The sequence below is a fragment of the Mobula hypostoma genome, chromosome 5 (assembly GCF_963921235.1).
Source record: "Mobula hypostoma chromosome 5, sMobHyp1.1, whole genome shotgun sequence".
Taxonomy (NCBI): domain Eukaryota; kingdom Metazoa; phylum Chordata; class Chondrichthyes; order Myliobatiformes; family Myliobatidae; genus Mobula; species Mobula hypostoma.
In genome coordinates, this window is record NC_086101.1 from 170180473 (window position 1) to 170197175 (window position 16703).

A 16703-nucleotide genomic window follows, 5' to 3' on the forward strand; every position below is an offset into this window, starting at 1 on the left:
TGAATATCAGGGTAATGCATAATGTACTTTGATAATACATTTACTTTTAACTTTGATTTTTGTATTTGAACCCATATCCCCAGGACATTATCTTAAGTATCAAGCTTATTTATCCAGTGATGACAAACACTGCACCATCATCTCCCTAACACTATGCCATTGTTCCCCCCGTTACTCCATTTGCCATTGTTGACTTCCAGGCAGTAATCTGTTCTTTATTACATTTAATTTGTCAACAAATACTCATGCTGTGAGATGTTGGCATTCCTAACATTTGTACAATACTTGTACTTTGGTTTTGAAATTGTACAGGGTTATTCAGAAAGTTAAGCTGTTTGGTTGAGGAATTGTATAAAATGACTGCTGCTTTAGGTCATACGATCATTTTTTTTTCTTTTGTGATTGTTCTAATTTTGCCATATCATGTAATCTGAAGATTTCACCATTGTTTGTCAGTTGTAAAACACGAAGATGCTTTAGATCAGATTTCTCTTTTGTTAGTTCAGTTGATCCATACTGTATAGTTAAACATTCATTATATTATATGATCTTCCTTTTATTTCACATCGAACACAAAGACCTTGGCTCATTTCAGTAGTTAATGCCAGCGTAGGGATATATTGATTATTTGCAAATTTTCTGTCAAGCAATACTTTTGTGTGCTGAAATAAAAGCCACTTTTTGTACATCAATTTGATTCACTAAGTGTGTAAAGATGTTGAAGTGAATTGTCTGGATGTGTTATGAGGGAGAGCTATTTTTAAGATTTTGGAACAATCGGTACTCAATTACTCAAATTTAGAGAGCACCCATCCTTTCTAAAGTTAAACATGTCCGCTTTGAGTAGTGATGTTTTGCTGCTTTCCTCTGCATCTTTTCCTGAAAAAGAATTCCCCTTGTTCTCATCATTCTCCCAAAGTAGTGTGCTGATCAGTAGAGTTTCATAGCAGCAGCACAGATAAACTCTCGGTGTATAGGTTAAGTTCTTGCCTATTTTGTTTCTTTCTCTATAGAAATGTCATAAATCCGGAATGTCATGTTTGTAAAATTATAATCTTAAAATCATCTTTGTTTTCCATTTTTATTTTAGAACAGGCTTGTGTAATTTGCTATCAACAGTATATTTATTACACTACTAAGAAGGGCATCTCAACTCCAAAAACATGGTTTCAATCCTCACCTTACTGGACCACCTGCTGGCATTTGGACCATGAGTTCAATCCCACAAGAATGGCTAGGGAGTTAAATTCAAATAATTTAAATTCTAGAGGTTTTCTTTTTTTTAAAAAAAGAACCTAATTATATTAATAATAGCCATTACTGGAATGTTGCAAGAATCTATCTGGGTCACTCATGACCTTCAGGAAGGGAAATCCATCATCCTTGCCAAGTTTGATGAAAATGTCACTCTACACCCACCCATGTAGCTGATCTCCTATGTGTTTTTCCAATTTGGGACCAGATAATGATAGACTATAAATGCTGATATTCCCAGCAATGTCCATGTCCACATTCTGTGAAAGAACGAAGAAATATAACATTTGTGCGAAAATTCCTGATGTCAGTAAAAAGAGTTTGTATTTAATAGAAGTAAATTCTCAGTGGCTAGTTAAGGTAGGTTCTGAGTTACGGACAGTATTTCAGTCTATCCAGGTCAACTCTTTCAAAGCTGGATCTCCTGTTTCGTTTGCAGGACATGTTGGAGCTCCAATGCCTTGCAGTCTGATTAAGCTTGTTGATGTAGAAGAAATGAACTACTTCGCTGCTAAAGGGGAGGGTGAGGTAAGTAGAATGTTTTAAATGGTGTAAACATCAGTATGTTATATAAAAATATTTTTCAAACTATTTGGCCAACAATGTGGCAGAGCACAGCAACATTAATAGAGTCGGAGATTAATACAGCATGGAACCAGGTCCTTGAGTCCAACTCATCCATGTTAACCAAGGTGCCCACTTAAGTTAGTCCCATTTCTCCACATTTGGTCCATGTGTCTCTAAACCTTTCCTATCTATGTACTTATCCAGAAGTCTTTAATTGTTGTTACTGTACCTGCCTCAGCTACTTCCTCTGGCAGCTTGTTCCATACACGTATCACCCTCTGTGTGAAGATAATGACCTTCAGAAGACTTTTAAATCTTTCCCCTCTCACTTTAAATCTGTGCCCTTAGTGGAAGGTGATCCTGTTTATGACCTCCCACTGGTGTCCCTCCTCATTCTGTTTCTCCCTTGTCCAATCTCCTCTGCTATCAGATTCCTTCTTCTTGAACCCTTCACCTCTTCCACCTGTCCCCTCCCAGCTTCTCACTTCATTCCCCTTCCCTCACCCAGCTACCTGCCTCCTCACCTGGTTTTAGCTGTCTTCTGCCAGCACGTACTTCTGGTGTACATGCTGGTCTCTCCCCACTTCTTTTCCAGTTGTGATGAAAGGTCTCAGCCCGAAACGTTGACTCTGTGCCTCTCCAAAGATGCTACCTGGCCTACTGAGTTCCTTCAGCATTTTGTGTGTGTTACTCTATTTTTCCATGATTACCAACTTCACTAACACCTGTGTGGATGAGTGTGTGCTTCCAGAAACTTGCTGTAGGTTCCCAAACTAAAAGCCATGGTTGAAGCAGGAGGTGGGCTAGATCTGTGGCATTTAAGTCTGGTAACCACAGTCTGTACAAGAAAACCAGGTACGACTGGCAGAGGGTTGAAGAGGTGAAGAGTGATTGATTTCTGATTCTTGGGTGATAAAGGCAAATGGAAATAGAACAATTTAACAAATATTTTTAACTGTTTCAGCTGTGAGAGAAGATCTGGTGTTATGACTTTTGCCCTTGATTTTTCTAGTTAGCTTCATAAGAATTTTGCTGGGCTATGGAAATTTAACCAGGGACCAACAATTAAATTTTGTCAAGCAGCTGGCTCGGCTGTAAAGTACTGAATGCCAAATCTGTATTTAAAATAAAACTGCTGGGAATTCTCAGCATGTCATGTGACATTATTGGAGAGAGAAAAATAATTAATATTTCAGGTACTGTATGTGTCCAAGCATTAACTTGTCTAATTGACCATTGGTAGATGCATTGTACTTTTCCAGGTTCAATGACTGTCCTTGACATTGGGGCAGCCCCTACCAGACCAGTTAATCCAGAACTCCTTATTGCCACACTTGAAGTCATTGGGAATTAGAAAGTTCTTCTCTGGTTGGACTTGTAGCTTCAAGAAAGAAAAGTGGTTATTTTTAGTCAATGATCTTGGCCCCCAGGGAATTGCTGTAGAAATTCCTTACGAAGTATTCTTCAGTTATCACTAGCTACCTTCCCTCCATCTTAAGGTCAGAAATATGGTTACAAAGATTTTGGTTACATTTAAAATTTCTTAGCTAATCGACCCGTCTGTGCCCACGTGCAGGAAGATCTGGATGAAGTTTGTTTGCACTAATTAGTGACAAGTAATATTTATGGCACATTATTGGTATCATACCAACCACAATTTACAAGATACCCTGCACTTATATTGCACACCTTCCAAATTGCTCCCATCACCTAGTACACATGCAGCAGGTATGTGAGAGAGTACTGCCAGCTTTGGGGGGTCCTCTCTAAATTTTGTAATACCCTGATTTAGAAACATACCTCTGTTATTTTAATGGTCGCTGAATTAAAATACTGGCACTCTCTACCTAATTACCTTGTGAGCACCTTTGTCAGAAGAATGGAAGCGATCCAGGATGGTGGCGCAGAAGCACTTTCTTAGACTCAGTAAATTGTTGCTTTGATAACTATACCCATACCCTGTGAATGAATTAAAGTAAAATTAGATCTACTCAGTTCATTGAACCCAGTAAATTTTCCTTTACCAATTTAGAGGTGTGTTCATAATTATATAGCTTCATCCATAATTATGGATGGACTGATACAGCAAATGGGTTTGGACTTCTCATAATTTGTCTGACCCTTGACTACACCTACATAATTACAATATGTAGAGTTGGATTAGTTAGCTAACAAGCCAGTCTGCCTGAATCTCATTAACAACTTTGCACATATCGATCCACCTTGGTCGAAACTGTGAAACTCAAGTCCATGTTCCTTTCTGGACCATTTTTTTTCCATTCTGCCTTGTTGGGAGGCATTAATTTAAGGAGGTGAAGAGGTGACAGGAGCAAATATTTAATTTCTATGCACTGCAAAATGAAAAGACAGAAAGGAATGGCCTTTCTGTAAGTTACTTACTTTAATGCATCTTTCTTTCAATTTTTTCCACAGTAGGCAGTTTCCTGTATACCACCTCACGGAGAGTGGATATTTAATTTGGTTTGAATGTTTTTAATTTGGTATTTATATATTGTGCAGAACATAACCTCAAGTCATTTTATGCACAAATAGCATACATGTTGTAGCCAGTCTGTGTGAATAAGGTTTTGAATATGTTATACTCCATTACTGATTGAATTTTTGAAGGGTGGAATTGGTCACAGCATTTTTGGAAAACTCTTATCAAATGTGCTTGCTAGAACATTGGATTTTTTTTTTTAATTGCAGCAGTGGGAAACAGCTCTTGCTATGACAGATCTGTTTGAAATTGTGCTTGAATATTCCTCATCTTGTGTACATCACATTATTTTGTGGGGATTGATATTGAATAAGGGTAAGCCTTTAGGCTTAAAATAAGGTGTGGATCATTAATGTCTATGATGGGAAGTTTCTCCACTCAGAAGGTGCTTTCGTTTTGGAATTCCCTCTGCCAAAGTGCAGTGGAAACTCAATCACTGAGTTCATTAAAAGCAGAGCTTGAACAATTTCTGGATATTAAGATAATGAAAAATATCTGGATGGTGCAGAAAAATGGCTCAGAGGTGTAAGATCATTTAAGATGTTGATGAGAAGCTGATCTGGACCAGCTGGTCTAGTCTTGTAACTCATTATTATGTTATCATGGAAATATAAAATCTTATTATTTCAGGTATGTGTAAAGGGGCCCAATGTGTTTTCTGGTTACCTAAAAGACCCTGAGAAAACTGCAGAAGCCCTGGATGAGGATGATTGGTTGCACACAGGGGATATAGGAAAGTGGCTGCCGGTAAGATTCAAGATTGTTTAATGTCATCTTCAGTGCACAAGTGTAAAGGAAAACTAAGTAATTGTTAATCTGGATCTGATGCAGCACAGATAAAAAATAAAATAAGATAATAATTGATAAACACTTAATAAATAAAATAAATCATAAGATAGGTTTTATACATAGACTGTATGTCCATAAAGTGACTCCAGGCACAGTCGTGTCTGTACATAAGGTGACTCTGACAGGAAATGATAAAGTGGGGGTGATAAGGGGTATGGAAGGGTAGGTTAGTCGGTGGAGGTGTTGATCATCCTTGCTGCTTGGAGGAAGTAACTGTTTTCGAGCCTGGAGGTCCAGCATGGATGCTACATAGCCTCCTCTCTGGTGGGAGTGGGACAAACATTCCACGAGCATGGTGGGTGATGTTATTGGCACTTTTCTGTATATATGTCCTTGACTAACTTGTTTCAGTTACCTTTACACTTAAGTGCAATTGACTTGCAAGACAATTACATTAGTGTGGAACTCTGAATAAGCAGAAATGTACAGAATTCTACACATTATATTTTTTGTAAATGTTAGAATACTCATTATTTTTCTTCTCTTATTTTTATAACCTTCTCTTCTAGAAAGGATGTTATTGTTAATATGGTACTGCACACTGTTCTACAGCACTTGGGATATGTACAAGCTGTCTTGGACTCTGGTCTTTGGTTCTATCAGTTATTTCTGATCCTGTAGCTGTTTTTCCAATATGAACTCAGATTACAGGCATTTATTCAAGGGATGCTGGTGTGGTGGTGGTAAAGTGAACATTGAACTACTTCCATGATTATTCTGGTTGATCACACTTATCTCTTTAACAATATGGAAAGATTCCCATTACACTTTTTTTTAGCAGTGGGACATCCCTCAGGAGTTTCTTTCATCACAGTAATTAATGCAAACGGTAAGCAATATTCAATCTAGGACATGGAAAGCTACATCAATACACACTATTACATTCAGAGAACCATCCCTCAACACAGTGGTAAAAGAGGGCTTTTTTGGGTAACTGGATTCCCAGCAAAGTTGTTTGAATATGCAGAGGTTTTTCAACAGTTGGGATGTCATCCCATTGTAAACGTATACACATTTATATATGATAAATGCCAGTATGATTAGGTATTAGAAGTTTTATTCATTTAGTGACAGAATTTAAATCCTACAGGTGATTTTTCTGTAAGTTTGAAAGAGCTTGCACAAGCAGAAGGAATGTATGTAATATATCTATTTCTATATAAACATGCAGTAGCAGAAGATGATAAGGATATTTTCTCTTTCTAAACAAGTATCTCTTTTTAAATCTTCATTTATTGTTCATTTAAAATAAAGCGCTAAGGAACCAAAGACTGAGAATTGGATTGTAAAGAGACATTGTACCTTTTCATCAAACTGGCATAAAAAAGTTTTATGTGCTATTTTGAAGTGATTACACACACTTTCAGCAGAAATCTCATTCCATGAAATACTAGAAAGATAAAATTAACAATTGTTAATTTTCTTTTTGTATTTAGGGCACATGATAATGTTGTCAACTGATCAAAAGAAATTGGATCAAAACAATATGATGAATTGTAGTTCTGAGGAAGATTTGCTGTTTTGCATTAACAGAACTGGTTTCTCTTCCCACAGATCCTGCCTGACTGAGTTCTTCCAGCATTTCTATTCTTGTTTTGGATTCTAGCATCTGCCGTTTTATGTTTTGTAAATGTGTTGCCGGCTCTGGTAAAGGAACAGAAAACTGAATTCTGTTGCTTTTCTTTTAAAACAGAATGGGACTCTGAAGATAATTGATCGAAAAAAGAACATATTCAAATTGGCACAGGGCGAGTACATAGCACCTGAAAAAATTGAAAACATCTATGTACGATCTGAGCCAGTTGCTCAGGTGTTTGTTCATGGTGACAGTCTGCAGGTAAATCCAGTCTCTGCACTTCTAATTGGAACTTAGTTCTGTTTTACAATTGAAACGTTACAGCTTTCAAGTAGAACCTTGCAGCTAAAATTTAGATTGAGTGGCACCATCAAGCAATTTGCTTATTCACACTCAAAGCATTTTGTGCTTCTGCCCAGCATTTAACTCCCTGCTGACTACACTCGGAGCAGGTCACTTCATGGTTTTGCCTCACAATACATCAAACTAATTTACAAATTAAAGGCTTCCTAGAACTGGAAAGTATTCTCAAGTAGATTTGCTTTAGTTTCTTCAGCAATCCATCAGGCTGAGGGATGACTTGCTTCCACTGTAGGTTTGTTTGCTCTAACATGGCTAAAGAGCTCAATCTTGAGTATTATGGGAAGGTGTGCAGTCATTCTATCATTTGGGCTGGACTTCTCTATGCTCTCAACACATGGTCATGAGCTTCTAAAGGTATGACATTTGAGTGATGGAGCTGATTGACTGTAGTTAGGGTTTAACTGTTGGAGAATTTGTCCCGGAGGGAGGTACTGGGAATGGAGATGTAGTATTGGTGGTGCATCTCCAGTGTTTTCATGTGGCTTCAGAGGTAGCTGGTTAGGCCTATGCCACACAAACAGACAGGCAAGAGGTACCAGATGGAGTTGGTGGGTAGTGATGTATTTCTCATTTAGAACCTTGCATTGTTCTGTAGTCCTTGTATCAATACTGTGTTACGATAGTTTTTCTTTGCCTGTTTTATTTGAAAGTGTTATAATCTTAGAGGTATAAATTTTAAATCTTTCTCAACTTCTTTTGTCCCCAAGAAAATCAGCCCCAGCTTTTCCAACATAATTTGATGACTAAAATCACTCATTTCTGGAACCATATGGTCTCTCTCCTTTGAAAAGGAAAAGGTTGTAATGCTGGAGCTTTAGAAGGCATTGATCAGACCACACTGATTTTTGTGCAACACCAATTCCACCCCCCCCCCAACTTTCTTATTCTGACTCATCTTTTTTCCAGTCCTGATGAAAGGTCTCCGCCCAAAACTTCAGCTGTGCTTTTTTTCCATAGATGCTGCGTGGCCTGCCGAGTTCCTCCAGCACTTTGTGTGCGTGTGTTGCTTGGATTTCCAGCAACTGCAAATTTTCTCCTCTTTGTGATTATATTTTTGTGAGCAGCTTTTGGCCCTTTATCTAAGATGGGATGTGCTGGCATTGAAGAGGGTCCAGTAGAGGTTTCACGAGAATGATTCCAGGAAGGAGGAATGTTTGATGACTCTAGGGCTGTACTCGCTGGAGTTTAGAAGAATGAAATGGGAACTCATTGAAACCTATCAAAAATTGAAAGACCTAGATATAGTGGATGTGGAGAGGATGTTTCCTGCAGTAGGTTGGTCAAAGACTAGAGGACACAGTCTCAGAATTGAGGGACATCTCTTTCAAACAGATGAGGAATTTCTTCAGCCAGAGGGTGGTGAATCCGTGGAATTCATTGCCAAGTTATTGGCTATATTTAAAGCAGAGTTGATAAGTCTATGATTATTGAGGGCATCAAAGGTTACAGGAGAAGGCAGGAGAATAGGGTTGAAAGGGATAATACATCAGCCACGATGGATTGGCAGAGCACTCTCAATGGTCTAATTCTGCTCCAGTGTCTTATGATCTTATAGAAATTAATCATTCTGCACTGTTTGCTGTAGAAAGTTAAAGAAGACACCAGAATGTGGGAACATCAAGCATCTTCTGTATACATGTTTGCAAATAGACGTTGGAAAATTGACTGGTCCCTTTTTAAATGCATGTTGCTCTGTATATTTTGGTATTGGGGGCAGTGAGGGGAAATTAAACACTCACACTCACACTCTATTGGCACTCTTACTTTTCCCTACAATGATTAAAAGATACTTTGCCAGAAATCCTTTGAATCCAACAATGATCTATGAAAAAACACCTTTTTACATAATATTGGTGTAAGCTAGAAACATGAAATGATGTACTGATTTCTTGTATTGCAGGCTTTTCTGGTGGGAATTGTGATACCTGATCCTGAGGTGTTAACTGACTGGGCCCTAAAGAGGAACATTAAAGGATCATTTGAAGATTTATGTAAAAACGAGGCAAGTACTGTGATCTAAAGATCCATTTGTACAGTGAGTTCACTAAACTTAAAAAAAAAAGTTGCACATTTATTTTCATTCCCCTTGATTGAAATGGTAGCAGAAGTTTGCCAATATACAGTATGTTACAGGGTATAGTCCTGTTTGATCACTGTTCAGGATGAGTAGAGTTGGGTAGGGATTAATTACTTTGTGTTCTCATGGTGCTCTATCACATTTCACTGCCTCGGAATAATAGTCAGAATCATAGAGCATTAGAGCCTAGACACAGGCCCTTTGGTCTATGTTCTGGCTTGTCCTTCTGCCTTGTCCCATTTACCTGCATTTGGATTAATGCCCTTCACACCTCTCTTATCTATGTATTTGTTGAAACTTCTCTTAAAGGGCGGCAAGGTAGTGGGGTGATAAGTGTGATGCTTTACAATCAAGCTGTAAGATCGGTATTCAGTTCCCACCCGTGCCTGTAAGGAGTTTGTATAGAACATAGAACAGTGCAGCACAAGAACAGGCCCCTTGATCCACAGTGTTATGCCAAACCAGCTAAAGAGCAAATCAAAAACACCCAAACACTAATCCTTCCTACCTACACAATGCCCATATTTGTCCATCTTCCTTACATCCATGTGCCTATCTAAATGTCTCTTAAAAGCCTCTAATGTATTTACCTCTATCACCATGCCAGGCAGCACATTCCAGGCATCCACAACTCTTGAGTTTAAAAAAAAACTTGCCCCTCATATCCCCTTTTAAACCTACCCCAACTTGCCTTCAATTCAATACTCTCTGGTATTAGGCATTTCAATCCTGGTAAACACATACTCCCTGTTTACTCTATCTATGCCTCTCATAATCTTACAAACCTCTATGAAATCTCCCCTCAGCCTCCAGCTCTCCAGACTTTTGAAATCAGTGCCTTGACTAATAACAGCAAGCATTCCATAAGCCACCTTAACCACCTTATCAACCTGTGTAGCCACTTTCAAGGAGCTATGAACTTGGATCCCAAGATCTCTCCGCTCAGCAACACTGTTAAGGATCTTGCCTGTAGCAGTGTGCTGTCTCCTTGCATTTGCCCTACCAAGTACAACACCTTACATTTATCTGGGTTGAGAACCATTTGCCTCTGCAACTGATCTACATTGTGTTGTATTCTTTGCCAGTCTTCCACACTGTCCACCAATCTTAGTATCATCTGCAAACTTACTCACCTACCCATCTACATTTTCATCCCGGACATTTCTGTACACCACAAACATCAGAGGTCCCACCACAGATCCCTGTGGAACACCACTAATTAGAGACCTCCAGACTGAATGTCCCTTCAACCACTGCACTCAGTTTTCTATGCGTAAGCCAGTTCTGAATTCAAACAGCTAATTTGCTGCAGATCTTAATCTTCTGGTTTTGCTTCCCGTGAGGGACTTTGTCAAATGCCTGACTAAAATCCATATAGACAATATCCACCTACCTGCCCTGGTCAATCTCGCTTATCATGTTGTCAAAAAACTCAATCAAGTTGCCAAGACACAACCTGCCCTGTACAAAGCCATACTGGGCCTCCCTAATTAGGCCATGGATTTCCAAATGTTTATATATCCTGACTCTTAAGAATTTTTGCCAGCAATTTTCCTACAACTGATGTGAGACTCACTGGTCTATAGTTCCCAGGACTTTTCCTTGTTCCCCTCTTTAACAGAGATACAACATTAGCCACTCACCAGTCCTCCGGGACATCGCCTATGCATAGAGAGGACATGAAGATACTGGTCAAGGCCCTAGCAGTCTTGTCTCTTGCCTCCTTCAGTAAGCAGGGGTAAATTCCATCAGGCCCTGGGGACTTGTCCATCTTAATACTCATTAGGAGGCCCAACACTTCCTCCTCCTTGACCTCTAAGTCTCCTAATGTACTTGTACACTCAGCACTGATCTCCTGGTCCTCCATATCTTTTTCCTTGGTAAATACTGAAGCAAAGCACTCATTAAGTACCTCACTCACATTCTCTGCATCGAAACAAATGTTGCCCCCTTTATCCTTGAGTGGTTCTATCCTCTCCCTAGTCATCTTCTTGTTCTTGATGTATGTATAGATTGCCTTGGGATTCACCTTGTCCTTCTTGCTAAGGACTTTTCATACTCCCTCCTGGCTCTCCTCATTCCCTTCTTTATTCTTTCCAAGATTCTCTATATTCCTCATGTGCTTTGTTTGATCCTAACTTCCTAAGCTTTACATACTTTTCCTTTTACTTGACTAAATTCATCACCTCTCTGGACATCCAAGGTTCTCTTATCTTTCCATCCCTGTCCGTCCTCCTGACAGTAACATACTTTTCCTATGCTCTGTGCGGTTGATTTTTAAACACCCTCCACATGTCTGACATGGACTTGCCAGGGAAAAAGGTGCTCCCAATTAACTATGAGCTCTCTCTTTAATGCCCTCGTAATTTTCCCTACTCCAATTTAAAACTCTCCCACAAGAACCATACATACAGTGTGGGTTTCCTCTGGATGCTCTGGTTTCTTCCCACATTTCAAAGATAATACAAGTTAGTGTTAGTAAGCTGCAGGCATGTTCTGTTGGTGCTGGAAGCATAGCAACAGTTGTGGGCTGCCCCCAGCACATCTTGGAGATGTTGGACATTGACGCAAACCACACGTTTCACTCTGTTTCAATATACACATGACAAATAAAGCTTCAGGTATTTACCTTTATCTATACCCCTCATTTTATATTCTTCTTCAGATCTTCCCTCATTCAAATGCACTCCAGTAAATGAAATCTCGACTTTTTCAACTTTTCCTTGTAACTCAAACCTGGCAGCATCCTTATAAATTTTCTCTTTCTTGTAGGTAGGTGACCAAAACTGCACATGATACTTCAAGTAATGTCTTGTATAACTTCAACATTAATCCTAACTCCTGAACTCTGTGCCCAGTGCTCCAAAAACACTCTTTTCAACCTCATTCCCTGTGATGCGACTTTCAAGGAACTGTGGATCTATATTCCCAGATCCCTTTGTTCTACCGCACACCTCAGTGTCCTACCATTCACTGTGTAAGTTTTAGTCTGATTGATCTTTCCAGAGTGCAAAATCTCATAGTTGTTTGAATTAAATACCATCTGCCATTTTGCAACCCAATTCCACAGCTGGTCCACATCAATTTGCAATCCTTGATAACCTTAATTACTATCCACTATGTCCCCAAACTTGGTGTCATCTGCAAGTCTACTGATCCAATTTGCCATATTGTCATTGAAATCATTAACGTGGATGACAAATGATGGACCCAGAACTGATTCCTGCAGCACACCACTAGTCACAGGCCTCCAGTCAGAGAAGCAACCATCTACTACCACTCTCTGGCTTCTCCTGCTAAGCCAATGTTGAATCCAATTGACTATTTTATCTTGAATAGCAAGCAAATTAACCTTCTGTACCAGCCTCCGTGTGTGACTTTGTCAAAAGCCTTGCTAAAATCCAGGTTGAAAAAGTCCACCGTCTTTCCTTCATCAAACTTCTTGCTAACCTCCTCGGAAAGTTCTGTAAGATTAATTAGATGTGACCTGCCACGCACAAAGCCATGTTGACTGTCCCTAATCATGCCCTGACTATCCAATATTTGCACATCTTGTCTCTTAGAATTCTGTACCTTCCAGTAATTTACCCACTGGTGATGTCGGGCTCACCAGCTTGTAGTTTTCCAGCTTATTCCTAGAGCCTTTCTTAGACAATGGAACATTAGCTATACTCCAGTCCTCCAGCACTACACCCATGGCTAAGGGTGTTTTAAATATTTTTGCCAGGGATCTTGCAATACTCAGTAGAATATTGATGGTTGTGAAGGAAATAAAGTAGTCAGTTTGCACGTAGAAAGATTCTAGAAGCAGTGATGTTATAAATGGTCAGTTAAACTATTTTGGTGTTGGTAGGTATGACATAAATATCGATCAAAGGAACAACAACATTCTACAGACGTTCAAATAATGTTATTAACAGGCATTTAGACCCAAACTTAATAGTGTAAGAAAGATGGTACTTTCTAAAATTGAGCACTGAGTCATCAGCCAAGTTGGTGTGTTTCTGGAAATCTCAACATAAGAAGCAAAGCAGAGCTTGTCAGTGAATTAATTTAACTTTTTTTTTTGTCTTGCACTGTACTGCTGCCACAAAACAACAAGTAGCACCTATAAAAAGTATTCACCACCCCCCCCCCACCCCCCAGAAGTTTCCATGTTTATAGTTTTACAACATTGAATCACAGTGGATTTAATTTGGCTTTTTTGACACTGATCAACAGAAAAGACTCTTTTTGTGTCAAAATGAAAACAAATCCCTACAAAGTGATCTAAATTAATTCTAAGTATAAAATGCAATATAATTGATTGCAAAAGTATCCACCCCCTTTAATATGGCACACCAAATCATCACTGGTGCAGCCAATTGGTTTTAGAAGTCACATAATTAATTAAATGGAGATCTGTTTTTGGAGACCTGTGTGCAGTCAGGTTTTTCAGTTAATTGTAGTAAAAATACACCTGTATTTGGAAGGTCCAACTGCTGGTGAGTGAGTATCCTAGCAAAAACTACACCATGAAGACAAAAGAACACTCCAAGCAACTCCGCTGAAAGGTTATTAAAAAGCACAGGTTAAGAGATGGAGACAAGAACATTTCCAAGTCACTGAATATCACTTAGAGTACAGTTAAGTCAACCATCAAGAAATGGAAAGAATATGCCACATCTGTAAATCTGCCTAGAGCAAGCCGTCCTCAAAAATGGAGTGACTGTGCAAGAAGGGGACAAGTGAGGGAGGCCACCAAGATACCTAGTACGACTCTGGAGGAGTTACAAAAGCTTCACAGGCTGAGATGGGAGAGACTGCGCATATAACTGTTGCCCAGGTGCTTCACCAGTCACAGCCTTATGGGAGAGTGGCAAAGAGAAAGCCACTGTTGGGGAAAAATAATTCGTATGAAATCTTGGCTTGAGTTTGCCAGAAATTATGTGGGAGCTGGAAGAAGGTTCTATGGTAGTGGTCACCGACCTGTCGATTGCGATCGACCGGTCGATCTTTGAGACTTTCCCAGTAGATCTCGAAAAAAATCAAAAGTAAATACACAAATACTGCTGTAATGTGAGCATTATATATTTAAAAAAAAGTAATACTAATTAGGATAATGGTAATATAGCAATACTTCCGCTACTGAAAGCTGTTTGTAAAGAGAGATTGTTTCTGGGTTGCGGGGGTTTAGTTCCGTTCTTTCTGCCCAGTGCGCATGTGTGTAGCTCCCCCTGCCATGCACCGCGTTTTCAGCGTAGCCTGTGCTGCATCAAAGTGACCAATTAGATTAGAGAAGAGTACAGACTGTCGCAAACATCAATATACGGCAGTGGTCCCCAACCTCCAGGCCGCAGACCGATACATTGCCGTGAGGAATGCAGTGGTGCAGCAGTGGCCAGAACGCACCCAGCACACCTTTAAGAAAAAAGCCGAAATAAACCAGCTAATTAATTAGGTGCCGCCTAGCATGTTGGCCCAGAGCAGAGGTGACGTAAACGGCAATCGCTTGTGATCTCCTGATAGCATGGCGGAGGTTTCACGAAAGAAGGTGAAGACGTACAACTTCCATCCAGAATGGGAAGAGGAATTTCTGTTTACCTTGGTGAAAGACAAGTGTGTATGTATGTTGTGCCACCAAACACAAGCACTGACTAAAAGAGGGAATCTGGAGCGGCACCACAACACCAACCACCAGGAATTTAAAGACTCTTACCCCCCAAAAAGTATGGCAGAAGGTGGTTAATTCATGTGGAATTAATAACATGCTAAAACTCTTTAGATGGTGTGCATATGATACCGAATTCCTTCCCAACAGAGGAGATAAAAGATTTGAGCTATGGATAAAGAAAGGTCTTACAACCTACCTCTCATTTATAGATAAAAGAGTATTACAAAGTTTCCAAATCCTGCAGGACAAACATGGCCTAGAACATAGTGACTTTTTTAGGTACCTTCAAATACGAAACTATGTTAACCAGAGTTGTAGATATACAGACCTATCAACAGTAGAATTAGAATTTTTCAAGATTCTGAATTCGGCTTGCAGTTCAATACCTAGTAAATCAGTTTCTCGCCTATATAATGCACTCTCCCATGCTAAAAATGTAAATACACTGTATATTAAAGAGAAGTGGGAGAAAGAAGCGGGGTTGGTACTTTCAGAGGAGGCTTGGGGGAAAATCTGCAGCTTTCAATGGTCCTCGACTAATTCTTTGACTTGGAGAGAACATTGTTGGAAAAACATTATAAGATGCTTCAAGACCCCATATCAGGAAAAATATAAAGATACAAATGTGATGTGTTGGAGAAGGTGCGGCTCCAAGGAGGCAAATCATTTTCATATTTTCTGGGATTGCCCTAAATTGAGTCTATTTTGGGAAGGTATTCATAGAACATTAGTTAAGGTACCAGATACCTCTGAACTTTGAGACACTCTATTTGGGGCATGTATTGTTCCTTGAACAGAAGGAAGATATAAAGTTGCTGCAGGCCCTCTTAGCGGCAAGTAAGAAATCAATCATAGAAAATGGCTAAATCCAATACCACCTACATTAGAAGATTGGTACGAAATTATCTTGGAAATATTTAAAATGGAAAAGTTGACCTACTCCCTGAGAACTCAAAAAGAAACATTTTATCAAATCTGGAATAAATGGATTGAATATATAACCCCAATGCGAGCAGACTTTAGATGACTCTCCTAATGATTTATATTGCTCTTCTCATCAACACAGTAATATTGCTAACGTAAGCACCCCTAGTCTAAATGTTTGTTGTTTTTTTTTTGGAAAATAGAGAATTAACACAAGTAAAGGGAAAGATTTGGGAAAGGGATAAAAAAAAAAGAAAAAATTAAGTAAATAAGTACGTAGGGATTGGATAATTATGTCTGCGGGCAGGAACAAGCACGAACAAATTGGGATATAAACACCTACAATGTTTGGTATATAGGCTTGTATGCAACATTTTGGACCAGTGGAAATGGTCCAGAAGGGTTGTATGGAAACTATTATTACCATTTTTCTTAACAACTAATTTCATTACTTAGCCTAATAGGTTAGATTTACCACAGTACATAATTATCTATTTAAATGTTTATTTTGCTTTTATATCATCTTAATGTGTACTTAAGAATGTATAAATAATTGTAGTTTTATACATATAAAAAAATGGAAAAGGTTATATGTGTGAAAAAAGTACATGATAATTGTGAACTCCTTATCCAAATAAAAATAAAATTTAAAAAAAAAATAAAGACTCTTACCCCCCAAAGAGCGCAATTCGTGCCAGGAAAGTTGAGGAGCTGAAATCGGGGTTGAAAGCACAGCAATTGTTTTTCACAAAACATGCTTCTCAAAATAAGGCTGCTATTGAAGCATCATTTCTTGTAAGTCACCTTTTGGCTAAACACAAGAAGCCTTTTACAGATGGCGATTTATTCAAGGAAGCAATGGTCATTACCGCAGAGACTGTTTTTAATGACTTTAAAAACAAAAACGACATCACCACCGCAATACATAATATACTGCTTG

General features: G+C 39.0%; 1 protein-coding gene across 4 annotated transcripts in view; it reads left to right on the plus strand.

Annotated features, from left to right (window-relative positions):
• LOC134347168 (long-chain-fatty-acid--CoA ligase 1-like) overlaps positions 1-16703 on the plus strand; it is a 186952-nt gene that overhangs the window by 160601 nt on the left and 9648 nt on the right. For all 4 annotated transcript variants that reach the window (XM_063049399.1, XM_063049397.1, XM_063049396.1 and 1 more), the window contains exons 16-19: positions 1694-1782; positions 4952-5068; positions 6864-7007; positions 9010-9111. In XM_063049399.1, the coding sequence (XP_062905469.1) occupies positions 1694-1782; positions 4952-5068; positions 6864-7007; positions 9010-9111 (452 nt within the window). The remainder of the gene's footprint in view (positions 1-1693; positions 1783-4951; positions 5069-6863; positions 7008-9009; positions 9112-16703) is intronic.